The following is a 15,834-nucleotide window of genomic DNA, read 5'->3' as shown; positions in this document are numbered from 1 at the left end:
CTTTAACTACAATGGTTTCCTGGATGTGGCCACCTCTCTGATCCTGGTTACCTCTCATCTCCTCTGCTAAAACTCTCTCCTCTTCAGCCATATTGATCTCCATCACAGTAGGCATATCTGCATAGTATGTTCCCTAACTGCCTTTAGGTATTTGGTCAAATGTCATCTTTGAGTGAGACCTTCCCTGACCCCTATATCTAAAATGAAACATCCCTCTTTCTCATAATTCTCTATCTACTTAACAGTAGCACATAACAATATTCAACATTCTATATATTTTATCTATTGTTTTTCTTACCACCACTAGAATATGCTCTCCTTAAGGACAGGAATTTTCTGTTTTATTTCTGCATCCTCAAAGCCTAGAAACAATGTCTAGTATATAATCTGTACTTGCTCAATGAATGATTTTCTTGTGTAGCTATGTAAATTAATCTCAAAACTTTATAATCAAAGCTCATATATTGTCCCAATAAAGCAAGAAATCCAGTAGAGCATGATAATTTTTTGAGTGCCTGCCATATTTAACACTATGTGCTTTTCCCAAGGAAATAGCTGGAGAAACAACTTTTTGCAACAAAATAAGAGATACAGAAGAGTATGTATTTAGTTCAGAAGAGTGATACAGGTAGAACTCTGAATTCTCTCGGAGTGAAAAATAACTGTGGATTAGAGTCATTGGTAAAGGCACTCCATAGTTGAGAGTTGAGGTAAAACTTAAAGGGTTTATAGAAGTTGGATATCTGCAGTCAGGAAACAAAGGAAGGTTGAGGTCAGATTTCTAAGGACCTTAAATATTTCACCAGGCAGTAAAAAGCCATCACAGTCATTGGACCAAGGGAGTCCTGTGCTAGAAATGTGAAGAAACACTGGCAGGTTTGTATGTCTTGCATTTTGTCCTGAAAAATCCCTAGCTCTTTTAGCCCACCGGTGGAGCATTTCAGGATAAGGGAGAGATGTGCGTGTAAAGATTTCATTGCATACTTTATCTTCTGGATTGTTATAAATATGTGACTTCTTGAAGACTATTCTAGCAATGCATCTTCTGTTGAGACTAACATCAGACAGCTACAGGAGACGAGTCCAGCACTGTAAACCCTATGGGAACTCTTGACTGGGTAAGGACACAGAGGAGTGGGAGCGGCTCCAGTTTTTGGCAGTGGGTTTCAACACAGAATCAGCACAAATTCAGCTTCATCTCCTACCCTTTCTGCACTGATAAGGGTGAGGCTCAGTGATGATTCCTGTTCAGTTAAAACTTGATAATGAAGTAATCCAAGTTCTCAGAGAGTGTCGTATACAAATTAATGTTCTTTCTAGTAGTTTTCTTTGAGGTATATTTTATGAAGTCCTGACTCAAAGGAAATGTGTAATGTGTACGTCTCTCAAGTAATCAGAATATTAAATTAACAACAATCCCCAAATCCAGTCCTCTCTGGATCAGGTTAATTGTTCATAAAAGAGCACATGGTTTTATTAAAGATAATACTCCGGGATGTGCAGACACCCTCCTCCTTGACACCATCGCGCTCTCCTATGGGCCCCCTTGCAGCCTCAACAGGGAGGAGCAGGGGGAGTGGGGAGAGAGCAAGTCAGAGGCCTGAGTTCTGTTGCTGCCCCAGAGGCACCCCGGGCCTCTCTTTCAGTTTGTAACTTCAGTTTTTCCATCAGCAAACTAGGGTGAAATGGCATGGCATTTGTCGTTTTTTTCACTTTAACCTTAGAGTTTGAACACTTTGTGGGTTCCCTCCGTTGGTCTTATTGTGGTGATGGTCATCTTATGCTACAGCCGTGCTTCTAAAACTGTGGTGAAGTTCCACTTTTTTGTTTCGTGTTTTACTTTCAATCTCTTGTAAACTGACACTTTTGTAAAATACAGTAAAAATGAATTTTTAGAAAAGTTAAAGAAGATATGCAAAATATAAGCGCACTTTTTTTTGTAATTAGACTCCACAGATCTAAAATAGTCAACGTGGTGAAAGTTTCTGAACAGTTTCTTAGTTTTGGTACTTGTCACAGGCTGGTAACAAATGGTTCTGGACTGGCGTGTGTCAGTGGGCCACACTTTGAGTAGCATTTACATGACAACTTTTAGGGTTTCAGGAGCAAAATTGTAGCCAACTGTGAGTCTGAGATATTGAGCATAGGAAACTGAAGCCAGGATGGGAGTCGAGAGTAAGTTACATTTAAATAGGAAACGAATATTTTACAAAAGGCAATGGTCCTAAAATGCGTCTCTGCACATTTGAAAATGCATCATTTGTGGGTTTGTTTTATTTTGTTGTTTTGGATTTTTTTTTTTCACTGAAGATCAATTTTTCCCAAAGTGAGTTCCATGGATTTGCTGCGTCAAAACCCAAAGCCCAAGAATTTACATTTCTAAAAGAAGTCTTTCTTCTTCTTCCCCCCCCCCCGCAAGTAATTTTAAGTATAGAGAATTATTGCTGTGAGAATTTTACTTGTGTGTATTTTAAACAAATGATGAAACAGTTAACTGTACTGTAATTTTTTTCCTAGTTATATCAGAGGAAGAAAACGAACTAGGGCTCTTTTTAAAGTTTCAAGCAGAACGGGATACAACGCAAGCTGGCAAAATGATGGATGCCACTGGCAAGGCACTCTGTTCTTCAGCCCAGCAAAGGTTTACCATGATTTTGCATCATCCTTAAATCTGTAGTCAATATGACAGTTTTGACGTATGTACCTAAATTTGCGTATTTGTAAAGGTTACTGATCATTCCAGTAGAAGGTTAAAAGAGAAATATATTGCAGTATATAATTGATTTGAGGCCTAATTCTTATTTATTTTGTATTTAAAATAATTACTTAAAAATTGACATTCTTAGTTGCTTAATTCCTAGAAATAGACTTTAGGCCTGTATTTAAATTTCTTAAGTGGTCTAATGTAACGGAGGCACAGAATGGCTAAAATTTAAATATGTATAGTTTTATTTTTTGCTTTCACTTTTTTTGATACTATACTATCTATGAGTACATTGGAACATTTTTTCTTTTTAAGCAGAGGGAACTTTTTCTTCTTAATTATATACTTTGTATTCATCATTTTATAATTTTTTAGCATAAAGATACCTGTTGCAAAGAATCTCCTGCAGTTACTAAATACAGCCAAAAATCTTTGCATTTTTCAGAAGAAAGATAAAAGCAGGCCCTATCAGCCCCATAAGGACGATGTAAGACTTAAGTGGCTTAATTCTTTTTTTTTTCTTTTGAGGAAGAATTGCCCTGAGCTAACATCTGCTGCCAATCCTCCTCTTTTCGCTGAGGAAGACTGGCCCTGAGCTAACATCTGTGCCCATCTTCCTCTACTTTCTATGTGGGACGCCTACCACAGCATGCCTTGCCAAGCGGTGCCATATCTGCACCCGGGATCCAAACCAGCGAACCCTGGGGCCGCCAAAGAGGAACGTGAGCACTTAATGGCTGTGCCACGGGGCTGGCCCCCAAAATGGCTTTGTTCTTATGCAGCACGTCAGTGCGGAAGTCCTTTTTCAAGGGAGTGACAGAGAGACAATGCAAGGCCCTCCAGTGCCACTAAGTCAAAAGCAGACCAGAGGAGCAGGGTTTGACTTGTGTTTCTTAAGTCCTTGTTTTTTCGTCCTCATCCTCAGCTGCTAAGAACACAATTCTCATTAGTTCTTCTAGTATTTTATCTGCTTTTCTATAGCCAGGTTTCTCCTAAATTTGTCAAATGAAGGGATTTCTATTTATAGGACTCTGCTTTATGAATAGAGAACCTCTTTTACCCATGGAACTCTTTTCCAAATGGCAGATTTACTTGGCAGGTTATTTATGCATGGGTTAACATCCAAAATGTTGCAAAAATGATATATCTCCCAAAATAAGAAAGGGAGAGATATAGACATATCTTTATTAACAATTCAAAGTTGGCTGTATGATGCTGACTTGCTTTCTAAAGCTCCTTAGGCATCTTAATAATTTCCTATTTATAGACTCATCTTGATAGAAAATATGGTTTGTCATTGTTTTAAACCTATGTTTTTGTTTCGTTTTGCTTATGGGATGTACCTCCCTCTGATTCTTGCATTAGATTGGCCCTGTGTACTCCCCTGTCTCGTCTTAAGCAAGAAGTAGCAACGTTCAGTCAAAGGGCGGTATCTGATACCTTGATGACAATTCATCGGATGGAACAGGCACGCACAGAATACAGGGGGGCTCTGCTGTGGATGAAAGATGTATCCCAAGAACTGGACCCAGACACCTTAAAACAGCTGGAAAAGTTCAGAAAAGTATGAAAATGTATTCTTTTCCTTTTCTTGATACATAAACCTATTAAACTTCTACAAAACAGTTTAATCAAGATCATAAAATGTCACACTGTTTTTGAAAAACATGTTCTTTTATAAATTCTTGGTTACTTGGAAATCTTTGGTTGAACTACAAAAGGCCCTCACACTTTTTTTTTGCCAAGGAAGATTTGTCCTGAGCTAACATCTGTTGCCAATCTTCTTCTTTTCATATGTGAGCTGCCACCAGCATGGCCACTGACCAGTGGTGTAGGTCTGTGCTTGGGAACCAAACCTGGGCCACCAAAGCAGAGTGCGCTGAACTTAACCACTGGGCCACTGGGGCTGGCCCATACACACTTTTTTTTTTTTTTTCTGAGGAAGATTCACCCTGAGCTAATGTGCATTGCCAATCTTCCTCTTTTTGCTTGAGAAAGATTCGCCCTGAGATAACATCTGTGCCAGTCTTCCTCTGTTTTGTATGTGGGTTGCCGCCACAGCATGGCCAGTGACGAGTGGTGTAGGTCCACACCTGGGAACCAACCCTGGGCTGCTGAAGTGGAGCATGCTGAATCAACCATCAGGCCGAGGGGCTGGCCCCCACTTTATTTTTCACTCTTTGAGTGGTGTCCTCACCCCACCCCATCAACCTTTTCTATTATTTTTTTTCCCTCTCATAATAGGTTTAACTACTCTTTAAATGTTGCTTCCCTGGACTTTTGTGATTTGTTTACAGGAGGGAAATAGATTCCTAGTGAGGAAAACATATAATTTAAGTAAAAATTCATGTAAAATCATCATTATTTATAAGAAAAAATGAAGGTTATCAAGTTTTTCATTCTGCCACAATACATAGTTTGACCACAAACTTTTAAAGCAACTGTCTATGTATGGACATACGTTTTTGCTAAATAAACTTCTTATTATAAATAACATCCCCTAAATTTACCGTATATGAATAATGAAATTCCGTCACTCATTCATTTCATATTTAGAGTACCTGTCATAAAAGTCGTATTTAATGTTGATGGAGCCTTTACTCTGTACCAGCTGTTGTAAGTGGCTTGCCTCACTGATTACTCCCGATAGACCTGGGAACGAGGTGGACACATGGCCTCAGGCCACAGCGACCTATTGTTCCGTCCCCTTTAGAGTCCTTGACAATTAGAAGATGATCTAAGGGCGTGGTTGCACAACACTGTGAATGCACTGACATCACTGAATTGTACAGTTTAAAATGGTTTGGTGTATGTTATGTGAATATTACCTCAGCTTTTTAAAAAAAGAATACAATCCAAACCTCTTATCTGACCCAATAGCCCTGCAGGGTCTGACCCCGGCCCCTCGGCAGCCGCATCTCGCACTTACTGTCCATGATCCAGGGAGGAGTGCGCTCTGCCCTGGCCCTGCCTCTTCTGCAAGCGTGATGAGCTCTCCGCATACCTCCTACGCCCAGGACTTTTGTCCTTGCTTTTCCCAGGGCCTGGAATGCTCCCCTCAGGGTCTTAGCATGGCCCACCCATCGTCTTTCTGTCCCAGTTCAAATGTCATGCCTGAGCTCACCCCGGGCGTCCCTGATCATCTTATAAAGACAGTCACCCATTTCTGTTCATTTACACATTCTCGTTGCAACGTGAGATTATCTTATGTATTTGTTTACTTCTTTTTCCTGCTGCCTCCCCACTCCTGTCCCCCCCCCCCACTCAGGGGAGATGGGGAAGAACATCGTTCTGTTCACCACAATATCCCAGTGCCTAGAACAGTGCCTGGCACATAATAGATACGTTATAAGTACTCATTGAATAAATGAATTAGTATATTTAAAAGTTGAGTATTCACATGGCTTGGTGACATATAACTCACCTTATGTATAAGAAATATAACAGACCTGTGTTTATATATATCTCCATGATTCAGAACTATTCTTAGTGCTTCTCAACACTTTAACTATCTCCCCTTTTTGTTTATTCTTCTACTCATAGATAAAATATTATCCATCAGTAGTTTTAGATTTTTTTATTATTTGGAATCTGTGGTTTTTTCTTCGTAACTATGTACTTCCATCTATCATCACATAACTTTCTTAGCATAAAGATATCTACTAGAAAGAATCGCCTACAATTACTGAAAATAGCCAAAATCTTTACCATTAATCATGAAATAATAATGCAGGGAAAGAGGGTTCATGTCCTTTACTACAATTTCATGTGTCTGAGAATATGTATCATGAACCTGTGTAATATGTTTATATCTGTGTTATCAGTAATAATCATTAACATTTTTATGGTTGCAGGTACAGATCCAAGTGAGAAATAGCAAAACTTCTTTCGAAAAGTTAAAGATGGATGTTTGTCAGAAAGTGGATTTACTTGGAGCGAGTCGCTGCAACATGTTGTCTCATGCGCTCACGACCTACCAGGTACCCACCCCCATCGTCAGCATGTCCTTGCAGTAAAGATGAGTGGTGAGATTCCTTTTTAAAAGTTGTCTAAAAGGTGTAAGAAATTGCATAGTTGATCGGATTCCTTTGACTTTGCTAAAATTGACTTACTGAGGTTATGGAGGCCAGAGAGTCATAGAATTCTAGAGTGAAAAAGACCGTAGGGATTGCCTACTCCTGTAGCTTCATGTTACTCTCCTTGGGGTCCTAGGAGAGAGAGGGGGGCACTTAGGGAGCATCTGGGTGAGGAGGGGGCTGTTGAGGAGGCAGGATTTAAGGCCGGTTGGACCTGGCTCACCCAGAGCTACCCCACTTTGAACTTCTGCCTCCAATTTCATTTGAATCAAACATGCTGTAGCCCAGAAAGTTTAAAAGTTTTCTGTTGTTTTATGAATGAGGAAAGTGAAACCTATGAGAATTAAGGTAAATGGCAATGTTTGGCTTAAAAACCTAAGTTCTAGGTCACATGTTGTTTTCACTCTGCCACGTTGCCATCCTACACCACTGTAACCTCAGAAGTCTCACTTGTGCTTAGATGACCCCAAATCACACATGGTAGCATGCAATGAACGCGTTAGAATGAATAACTGGCAGTTACTGATTTTAACAGGTATTTGTATTTGGCAAAATAGGAAAATACACTGTCTTTAGTAAGAAAAGAATAGCAAACTAACGGGAATGGACGTTCCCTGCTGCTTTCAGGGAATCCACCTCATTTAGTGCAGTGCTGTGGAATTCGGGAATCCAGAACGCGCGCCCCTGAAAATAGGAGTACGTGACAGTCTCTGTGGCATCCTTCCTGAGCCCCGGGAGCTGTTAGTTCAGTCCCCCTTGTTCTCTGCACTCGTCCCCTTGCTGTGAATAGGAACCTTCCAGCAGCAAGGAAATGTCCCATTACTCGAGTTAGCCTGAGAACACATTTTTTGGGCAAGTCTTTCTTTTTCTTTTTTTTTTTTTTTAATAGATTTTACTTTTCCTTTTTCTCCCCAAAGCCCCCCAGTACATAGTTGTGTATTTTTAGTTGTGGGTCCTTCCAGTTGTATCATGTGGGACCCTGCCTCAGCGTGGCTTGATGAGCGCTGCCATGTCCGCGCCCAGGATCCAAACCAGCGAAACCCCAGGCTGCCCCAGCGGAGCATATGAACCTGACCACTCAGCCACTTGCCCCCGGGCAAGTCTTTCTTGAACCTTAAATGAAAGACCGAATTTAGTGGTTCATATTATTTTTCTCCAACTACATGAGGTTTGTATATGCTTACCAACATAAAGATTTACAGAAATACCCCTAAAACAAATATGGTATTTTTGTGCTTTTACCATTTCCCTTTTGGAAGGTGTTCTAATCCTGCAGTTTTGTCCTCTTGGCTGCAGTTTCCCTCCAGCTGGCTCCAGTGTGCATCCCAGTGCTGTGTACAGACAGGCGCACAGACATGCAGACGCTCATGCCAATTCTTATGAGAATTTCTATTTACAGTGCTTTCCAGTTCCCCAAACTTGGAAACTGGTTTTAGTTCCTGCTTCTTCTTATTCAGCTATGTTTTATCTACCACACTGGGAAGGAAACATAGCTCCAAAAAACGCCCTGGATTCGAACAAGAACGGCAGTGCCACCTTTTCTTTTTCTGCAGAGGACACTGCTTGGATTCTGGGAGAAAACAGCTCGAACGATGTTCCAAATCCATGGGGCCTGTACTGGCTTTCATCCATATGATTTTGTAGCTCTCAAGGTACATTTTTTCCATTATCTTGTGTTAGATTATTATGCTTTATTTGGATAATAACATTGAAACTATTTTTGCTAAGCCTAATTTAAAATTTACAAAACATTGGGAAACATTTTTCTACACTCCTTCGGCCAGCTGTTTTTCTGCAATTCGCGCATTCCAAGTGCTACCAGCAACACTGAACAAATACATGGGAACCTACCGGCCGGCTCACGATACTAGTAGGGTCGGGGGGATAAAAGAAGGAGAAAGTGAAAAGAAAAGTGAAATGCAAAAGAGATAAGAAAAGGTTTATGGAAAGGAAAACTTACGAGGAACAAGTGGTGGAAAGTGTCCTGTGTTTATGTAAAAATGACCAGATCACCTACCTGATAATTTTAGAAGTTAAAGAAAAATTTCCTTGCTTTACTTTTACACTCATGTCATCGCTGTGATTCACGATGCAAAAATTCTGCCAGTTGGGTCATTATGTGTGTGTGATTGCAGCTGAAGAGACGACTGTGTTAGACTAGCTCTTTCTGTGACGCCTACGTGGTCCAGGTTCTCTCGGGCTGTGATTATAACGCTGTTAACATTTGTAAGTCTTCTGTCAACCTTCTTTGCACAAGCGGGTCCAGCAGAGCTGCAGCGTGGTGCTCATCTCTTCAGTTCCAGCAGGCTGGGGTTCAGCACCTCTGAACTTACCATTCTGCCTTATTTGCGGTAGAGCTTGAAAATGTCGGTGGTGGTTTGCTCAGGGCAGATGTGGTGTCTGTGATGGGTTCACATCTTGCAGTTGCATATTCCTGGGGCCTGGTATGGATCTTTCAGTCATGTTTTGACACAACGTCTTTTGTTCTAATAGATACTCTTGAATTAGGCTTTTGGGTTTTTTGTTGTGTGTGTGTTTTGTTTTGTCTTGTTTTTTACTTTTTCTATATGAGTGCTTCACTGGATAGCATACTGTGTATTTAGGCAAATTTAATATCCAATTTCTGCTCAGAATTTAAGTTGAAAATCTTTAGCTGGATTTAGGGCATTGCAATAGAGGCCAGCAACACAGTGTAAGTCTTCTTTGGCATATGACAAAGTTGTAAAGCTGGTGGCCAGCCTAAGTCACAAGCACACACAGGCGTCAGGGTAAACAAGGACACCGGCTCCGTTCAAACTACGTTAGCAGACATTCCCATATCTCTCACTCTCTACTTCAGAACTATTCTATTTTATGTTGTTTTTTAGAATTTTTATTCTCGTTTTGTTTCACAAAGAGAGAAACGGATTCTTTCCATCTCCCTAATGTTGAATTTCTTATCCTTAGCAACTGCAAGACACTTCAAGCAAGCCTACTGAAGACCACAAAGGACAGATAGAAAGCAACTCTCTCCCTGAAACCCTCGATAAGTAAGCAGGTGGAGGTTGTATACCGTGCTATGGAGTCCTGGATGCACTGTGTGATGTATCTGGAAACAGTTGTTTCTTCTCTGGCTTACTGGATACCTATTTCTATGTCATTTTTCCAATTAACATTAAACATTTGTTTTGAACCTTTTTTTCTCCCCATTTTTAACGTGGGAGGCAAAGTCGATGATAGGAGTACAGAACAGTTGGGGTGATCAGTCCAAATTCTGTAGTTTGGTGGGCTGAGCCTGTGTTAAGAGCTTCTACCTGGCGATCCCGGAAGGGCGGCTTGAAACAGGAAGGGACAGGTGCAGGTGCAGCAGCTGTGAGAGAGAAACTGCTGAAAGTCTGTCTCCAGAACAGCACAGGCGGGAGTGGGCCTGGTTCCCCGACAGCGGCCTCCTGCCCTGCACCGCCTCACGCTGCCCGTTTCCCTTTATCACATCTCACCTTTGTTTTCCGTTCTGAGCTGCCACTTCTCGTCTTAACCAGATTGCACCGACTATAATAATGAACCCAGAGATAAGGCCCAAACAGTGACAAACCAGATGCTGTTGAGTGGACGGTGATCCGAAATATAAGCATCTCCCCCTTTCCTCTATTGGGAAATCCAGACATTCTTTCTGGCTAACTTGAATATATAAATGTTTTAGAATGTAGATTAATCAAATGTATAGTTATAAATTAAACTTATTAATTTAGTTACACATTGACATTTAAAATTATATGTTATGTTAAATATGTTAATTTAGTAAATTTTTTCCATTATCATATTTCATGAAAGTTTTATTCAAAATCATCTTCAGCGTTATGAGAGCTACCCTTTGAGTTTGCTAACAGCTTCCAAAGCACCTTCACCTTCCAGCCAAGTTGTTTAAAAAACCATATATGTATATTGTCATTGGAAATTTCATTCCAAGTCATAAGTATCTATTTTCTCTGTAGGTTTATTTTTGTAGTATTTGCAAATAAATACTGTATCATTTTTTGTGTCTTTAACGACTTATTAAAAACAACCTCCAATACTAGAATTGTGAGGTTGTACCTCACAGTTGGAATAATGACTAAATCTGTGTTCAATTTCTTTGTCTCATTTTTTTATTATTATACCAGATGGATGATATGAATATCCAAAATTTGTATTGATTGAGAATGTTTTGGGCAAACGTGTCTTCATTTGCAAATGCCACTGTTGGTGAAAATAGCGTACTCCGTTTTTCTGCAGTTCTTCATTCCCCCTGTTTCGTTGCCAAGTATTCTTGAGCAAAACCCTGGAATGCTAGAAAACTAAACTTCACACTCGATGGCTTTGTTGACAGATGTTCTCTATGATGTGGTACTTAGCCCAGTGCCTGCAGTGCTGGACACAGTGCCTGGTGCTTTGTCACTACTCAGTAAAAATAAGGGGTGCAGGATTGTTTTCATGGTCTCTGTAGATCTAGAGAAGAAGTAAGATTCCTCTCAGACAGATTTTAGGAGATCTGCTGGACTACTGTTATATGTATCTCCTCAGTTAAAAAAAATTGTTTTAACCATATAAAGCTGTTGGTAGAATGAGTCCCAAATGTATTATAACCAAAATCTTTGCCTTTTTTGGTTTTTACTTAAGGTTAGTTTTGTCAGATGAAGAAGTGAGCTTGGGAAGTGAAGCAGGTAAGATGGTAAATTCATTAACTTGTGAAATGGTCACATTTTTTTTTTTAAAGATTTTATTTTTTTCCTTTTTCTCCCCAAAGCCCCCCGGTACATAGTTTTGTATTCTTCGTTGTGGGTCCCTCTAGTTGTGGCATGTGGGATGCCGCCTCAGGGTGGTTTGATGAGCAGTGCCATGTCCGCGCCCAGGATTCGAACCAACGAAACACTGGGCCGCCTGCAGCGGAGCACGCGAACCTAACCACTCGGCCACGGGGCCAGCCCCGAAATGGTCACATTTTAAATGTCAGAACAGTTTGTCACGGCGTTTTAAAAGAGATTGTGTTAATATCCATTCAATTAAAAAATATGTCATTTTATAAGTCTCTTCTGTGCAAACACTTCTGAGTTAGCTTTCTTTTCTTTCCCAGCTTTACTGAGTTGTAACTGACATATAACACTGTGTAAGTGTAAGGTGTACGACGTGATGATTTGACTCATGTGTATATTGTGAAATGATGGTCACAGTAAGATTAGTGAACACATCCATCACCTCACCATATTTATTTTGGAGGCAAGAGCATTTAAAATTTACTCTCTTAGCGACTGTCAAGCAGACAATACAGTGTTGTTAGCTATAGTCACCGTGTTGCACATTAGATTCCCTAGAACTTATTCATCTTATAACTGAAAGTTTGTACCCTTTGACAAATATCTCCGTTTCCCCCACCCTCCCAGGCCCTTGAAACCACCAATCTACTCTCTATTTCTGTGAGTTCAGCTTTTTTCATCTCACATTTAAGTGAAGTCATACAGTGTTTGTCTTTCTCCGTCTGACTTATTTCACTTAGCATAATGCCCTCCAGGTTCATCCATGTTGTTGCAAATGGTAGGATTTCCTTCTTTTTTATGGTTGAATAATATTCTACATTTTCTTTAGCTATTCATCTGTGATGGACACTTATGTTGTTTCTATATCTTGGCTATTGTAATAATGCTGCAATGAACATAGGGGTGCATATATCTTTTCAAATTAGTGTTTTTGTATCCTTTGGATAAATACCCAGAATTGGAATTGCTGCATCATATGATAGATCTATTCTTAATTTTTTGAGGAATCTCAATACTGTTTTCCATAGCAACTGCACCAATTTACATTCCCACTAATAGTGTACAAGGGTTCCCTTTTATCCACATCCTCACCAGCACTTGTATGCTCTTGTCTTTTTGATAATAGCTATTCTAACAGGTGTAAAGTGATATCTCGTTGTGGTTTTGATTTATATTTCCCTGATGATTAATGCTGTTGAGTACCTTTTCATGTACCTGTTGACCATTTGTACATCATCTTTGGTTGGAAAAATGTTCAGGTTCTTTGCCCATTTTTTTTTTTTTAAGATTTTATTTTTTTCCTTTTTCTCCCCAAGCCCCCCGGTATGTAGTTGTATATTCTTCATTGTGGGTCCTTCTAGTTGTGGCATGTGGGACGCTGCCTCAGCGTGGTTTGATGAGCAGTGCCATGTCCGCACCCAGGATTCAAACCAATGAAACACTGGGCTGCCTGCAGCGGAGTGCGCGAACCTAACCACTCGGCCACGGGGCCAGCCCCTGCCCATTTTTTAATTCAGATGATTTGGGTTTTTTTCCTAACTATTGAATTGTGAGTTCCTTATATATTTTGGATATGAACCCCTTATCAGATATATTACCTATTCCATACATTGCTTTTTCATTTTGCTGATTTTTTTTTCTACACAGAAGATTTTTAGTTTGATTTAGTCTAACTTGTTTATTTTTGCTTTCGTTTCTTGTGCTTTTGGTGTCATATCAAAAAAATCATTGCCAAAACGAATGTCAAGGAGTTCTTTTGCCTATTTTTCATTCTAAGAGTTTTATGGTTTCAGATATTACATTTAATTCTTCAACACATTTTGAGTTAATTTTTGTGAGTGGTGTAAGATAGAGGGCTAATTTCATTCTTCTGCATGTGAATATCCAGTAAGTATGGCTACTCCTGCTGTCTTCTGGTTATCATTTGCAAGGTATATCTTTCTTCATCCCTTTACTTTCAGCCGATATGTATCCTTAAAGCTAAGCTGAGTCTATTGTAGGCAGCGTGTCATTGGATCTTGTTTTTTTATCCATTCAGCTATTCTGTGTCCTTTGACTGGAGAGTTTAATCCATTTACATTTGATTATTGATAGGTGAGGACTTACTAACTGTTTCAGACTGTTTTGTAGTTCCTTCGTTCCTTTATTCCTCTCTTGCTGTCTTCCTTTGGGACTTAATGGCTTTGTGATGGTATGCTTTGACTCCTTTATCTTCACTTTTTGTGTGTCTATTACAGGTTTTCCCTTGCAGTCACCATGTTGCTTACATAAAATATTTTATATTCATAACATTCTATTTTATGCTGATAACAACTTCAATAGCATGAAGAAACTCTATACTCTTACTTCTTTCCCCCTCACATTTTAGGTTATTGATGTTACAATTTACATTTTTTTATGTTGTATATCCAATAACAAATTATTGTAGTTACAGTTATTTTTAATATGTTTGTTTTTTAACTTTTAAACTAGAGTTGAAAGTGATTTATGCACCACTATTACAATATTAGAGAGTCTGACTTTGACTATATATTTACCTTTACCAATGAGTTCTATGCAATCATGCATTTTTACAAGGTTAATTAGCATCTTTTCATTTCAGCTTGTAGAATGCCCTTTAGCATTTCTTGTAAGGCAGGTCTAGTGGTGATGAACTCTCTCAGCTTTTGTTTGTCTGGGAAAGTTTTTACATCTCCTTCGTTTCTGAAGGACAGCTTTGCTGGGTGTAGTATTCTTCATTGACAGTTTTTTCTTTCAATATTTTCAATATGTCATCCCACTCTCTCCTGGCCTCCAAAGTTTCTCCTGAGAAATATGCTTATAGTCTTGTAGGGGCTCCCTTGTATGTGACAAATTGCTTTTCTCTTGATGCTTTCAAAATTGTCTTTGACTTTTGATAATTTAATTACAATGTGTTGCAGTCTCTGGTTGGGCAAAGCTGCTGCCATGCTCTGAGGTGAGGGGCACCCACTGACTGGGCTCTCTGGTCAAGTGGTGCTGCTGATTGGGTTCTCTGGTCAGGTGAGGCTGTGCTCTGAGGTCAGGTGGGGTCACTAGCTGGGTTCCACAATCATCTCTCATCAGGCCGGGTCACTGGCTGTGACCCTGGCCAGATGGTGCCACTGCCTAGCCTCTGTGTTCAGGCAGGGCCACAGGCCAAAAGCTTCATGATCTGATGTGACCTCAGCTTGTGCTTTGTAATGAGGTGGGGTCACAGGCCGGGTTTCCCAATTGGACAGGATGGTGGCTGGGCTCTGCTGTAGGTAGACTGTAGACTTCCCGGTTGGGTGGGGCCGCATGCTGTACCCCACAGTTGGGTGTGGTTTGAGGCTGCACTCCATGGTCAGGTGGGGTCACTGACTGGGCTTCTGGCTGAGGTGAGACCACAGGCTCTGCGCAGCAACTGGGCATGGCCATGGGCTGGACTCCGCTGCCAGACTGAGCTTTAGACTGGGGTGTGCTGCTGGCCAGTACTGTAAGCTGGGCGCTGAGGCTCCCCAGGGTCACTGTTAGGGCTTTCTCATCAGCCAGGCTGCAGGTTTTAAATCAGTTTTAGAACATTTTCTCCCCTCAATGAGATTTCTTTTGCCCATTTGCAGTAATCCCTGTTCCCATGCCTAGCCAATCACTAATCTACCATCTCTCTATATAAATTTGCCTTTTCTGGACATTTCATATAACTAGAATCATGCAATATGTGGTCTTCTTGTGTCTGACTTCTTTCACTTCTTATAATGCTTTTGAGGTTCATCCATGACATAACTTGTGCTGATAGTTCCTTTTTATTGCTGAATCCATTGTATGGATATCCATACATTTTGCTATATAGTATTTTCATTATTATTCAGTTTCAATTCTTTTAAACTTTTTATTATATCTTCTATGACCTATGGCCATGAGTGATTTTAAAGTATGTTTCTGAAATTGCCAAATTCTGGAGATATTAAAATTCATCTCTTTGTCATTGATCTTTAATGTAATTGCGTTACAGTCAGAAAATGTGTCCTTGTGGTACTGATTCTTTGAATTACTAAGACATCCTTTATGGACTAATAAGTGGTCATATTTTGTAAATATACCATGTGCTTGAGAAGAATGTATATTCTCTAACTATGAAATGCAGGAGCTTATATATGTCTGTTAAATCAAGCTTACTTGTGCTGCCATAAGTCTTTTTTATCTTTAGTAATTTTTTATTTATTTGATATATCAATAATTGAGAAAGGTATTTTGAAATCTTCTCTATTGAAGTGGATTTTTCAGTTTCATTCTGTGGTTTTTCACC

General features: G+C 39.9%; 1 protein-coding gene across 8 annotated transcripts in view; it reads left to right on the top strand.

The window, feature by feature from the left end:
* Window positions 1-15,834, top strand: part of ICA1L (islet cell autoantigen 1 like) — a 63,120-nt gene that overhangs the window by 24,426 nt on the left and 22,860 nt on the right. For 7 of the 8 annotated variants that reach the window (XM_014830149.3, XM_014830150.3, XM_044768422.2 and 4 more), the window contains 6 exons: window positions 2,518-2,641; window positions 4,070-4,268; window positions 6,559-6,684; window positions 8,334-8,432; window positions 9,727-9,809; window positions 11,416-11,459. In XM_014830149.3, the coding sequence (XP_014685635.2) occupies window positions 2,518-2,641; window positions 4,070-4,268; window positions 6,559-6,684; window positions 8,334-8,432; window positions 9,727-9,809; window positions 11,416-11,459 (675 nt within the window). Of the gene's footprint in view, window positions 1-962; window positions 1,225-2,517; window positions 2,642-4,069; window positions 4,269-6,558; window positions 6,685-8,333; window positions 8,433-9,726; window positions 9,810-11,415; window positions 11,460-15,834 lie in introns of those variants that run through there. The other variant, XM_070508417.1, reaches the window with a different exon arrangement.

Source organism: Equus asinus, chromosome 4 (genome assembly GCF_041296235.1).
Source record: "Equus asinus isolate D_3611 breed Donkey chromosome 4, EquAss-T2T_v2, whole genome shotgun sequence".
NCBI lineage: Eukaryota > Metazoa > Chordata > Mammalia > Perissodactyla > Equidae > Equus > Equus asinus.
The sequence above is the reverse complement of the archived record's forward strand: the minus strand, read 5'-3'. Positions and strand labels throughout refer to the sequence as shown.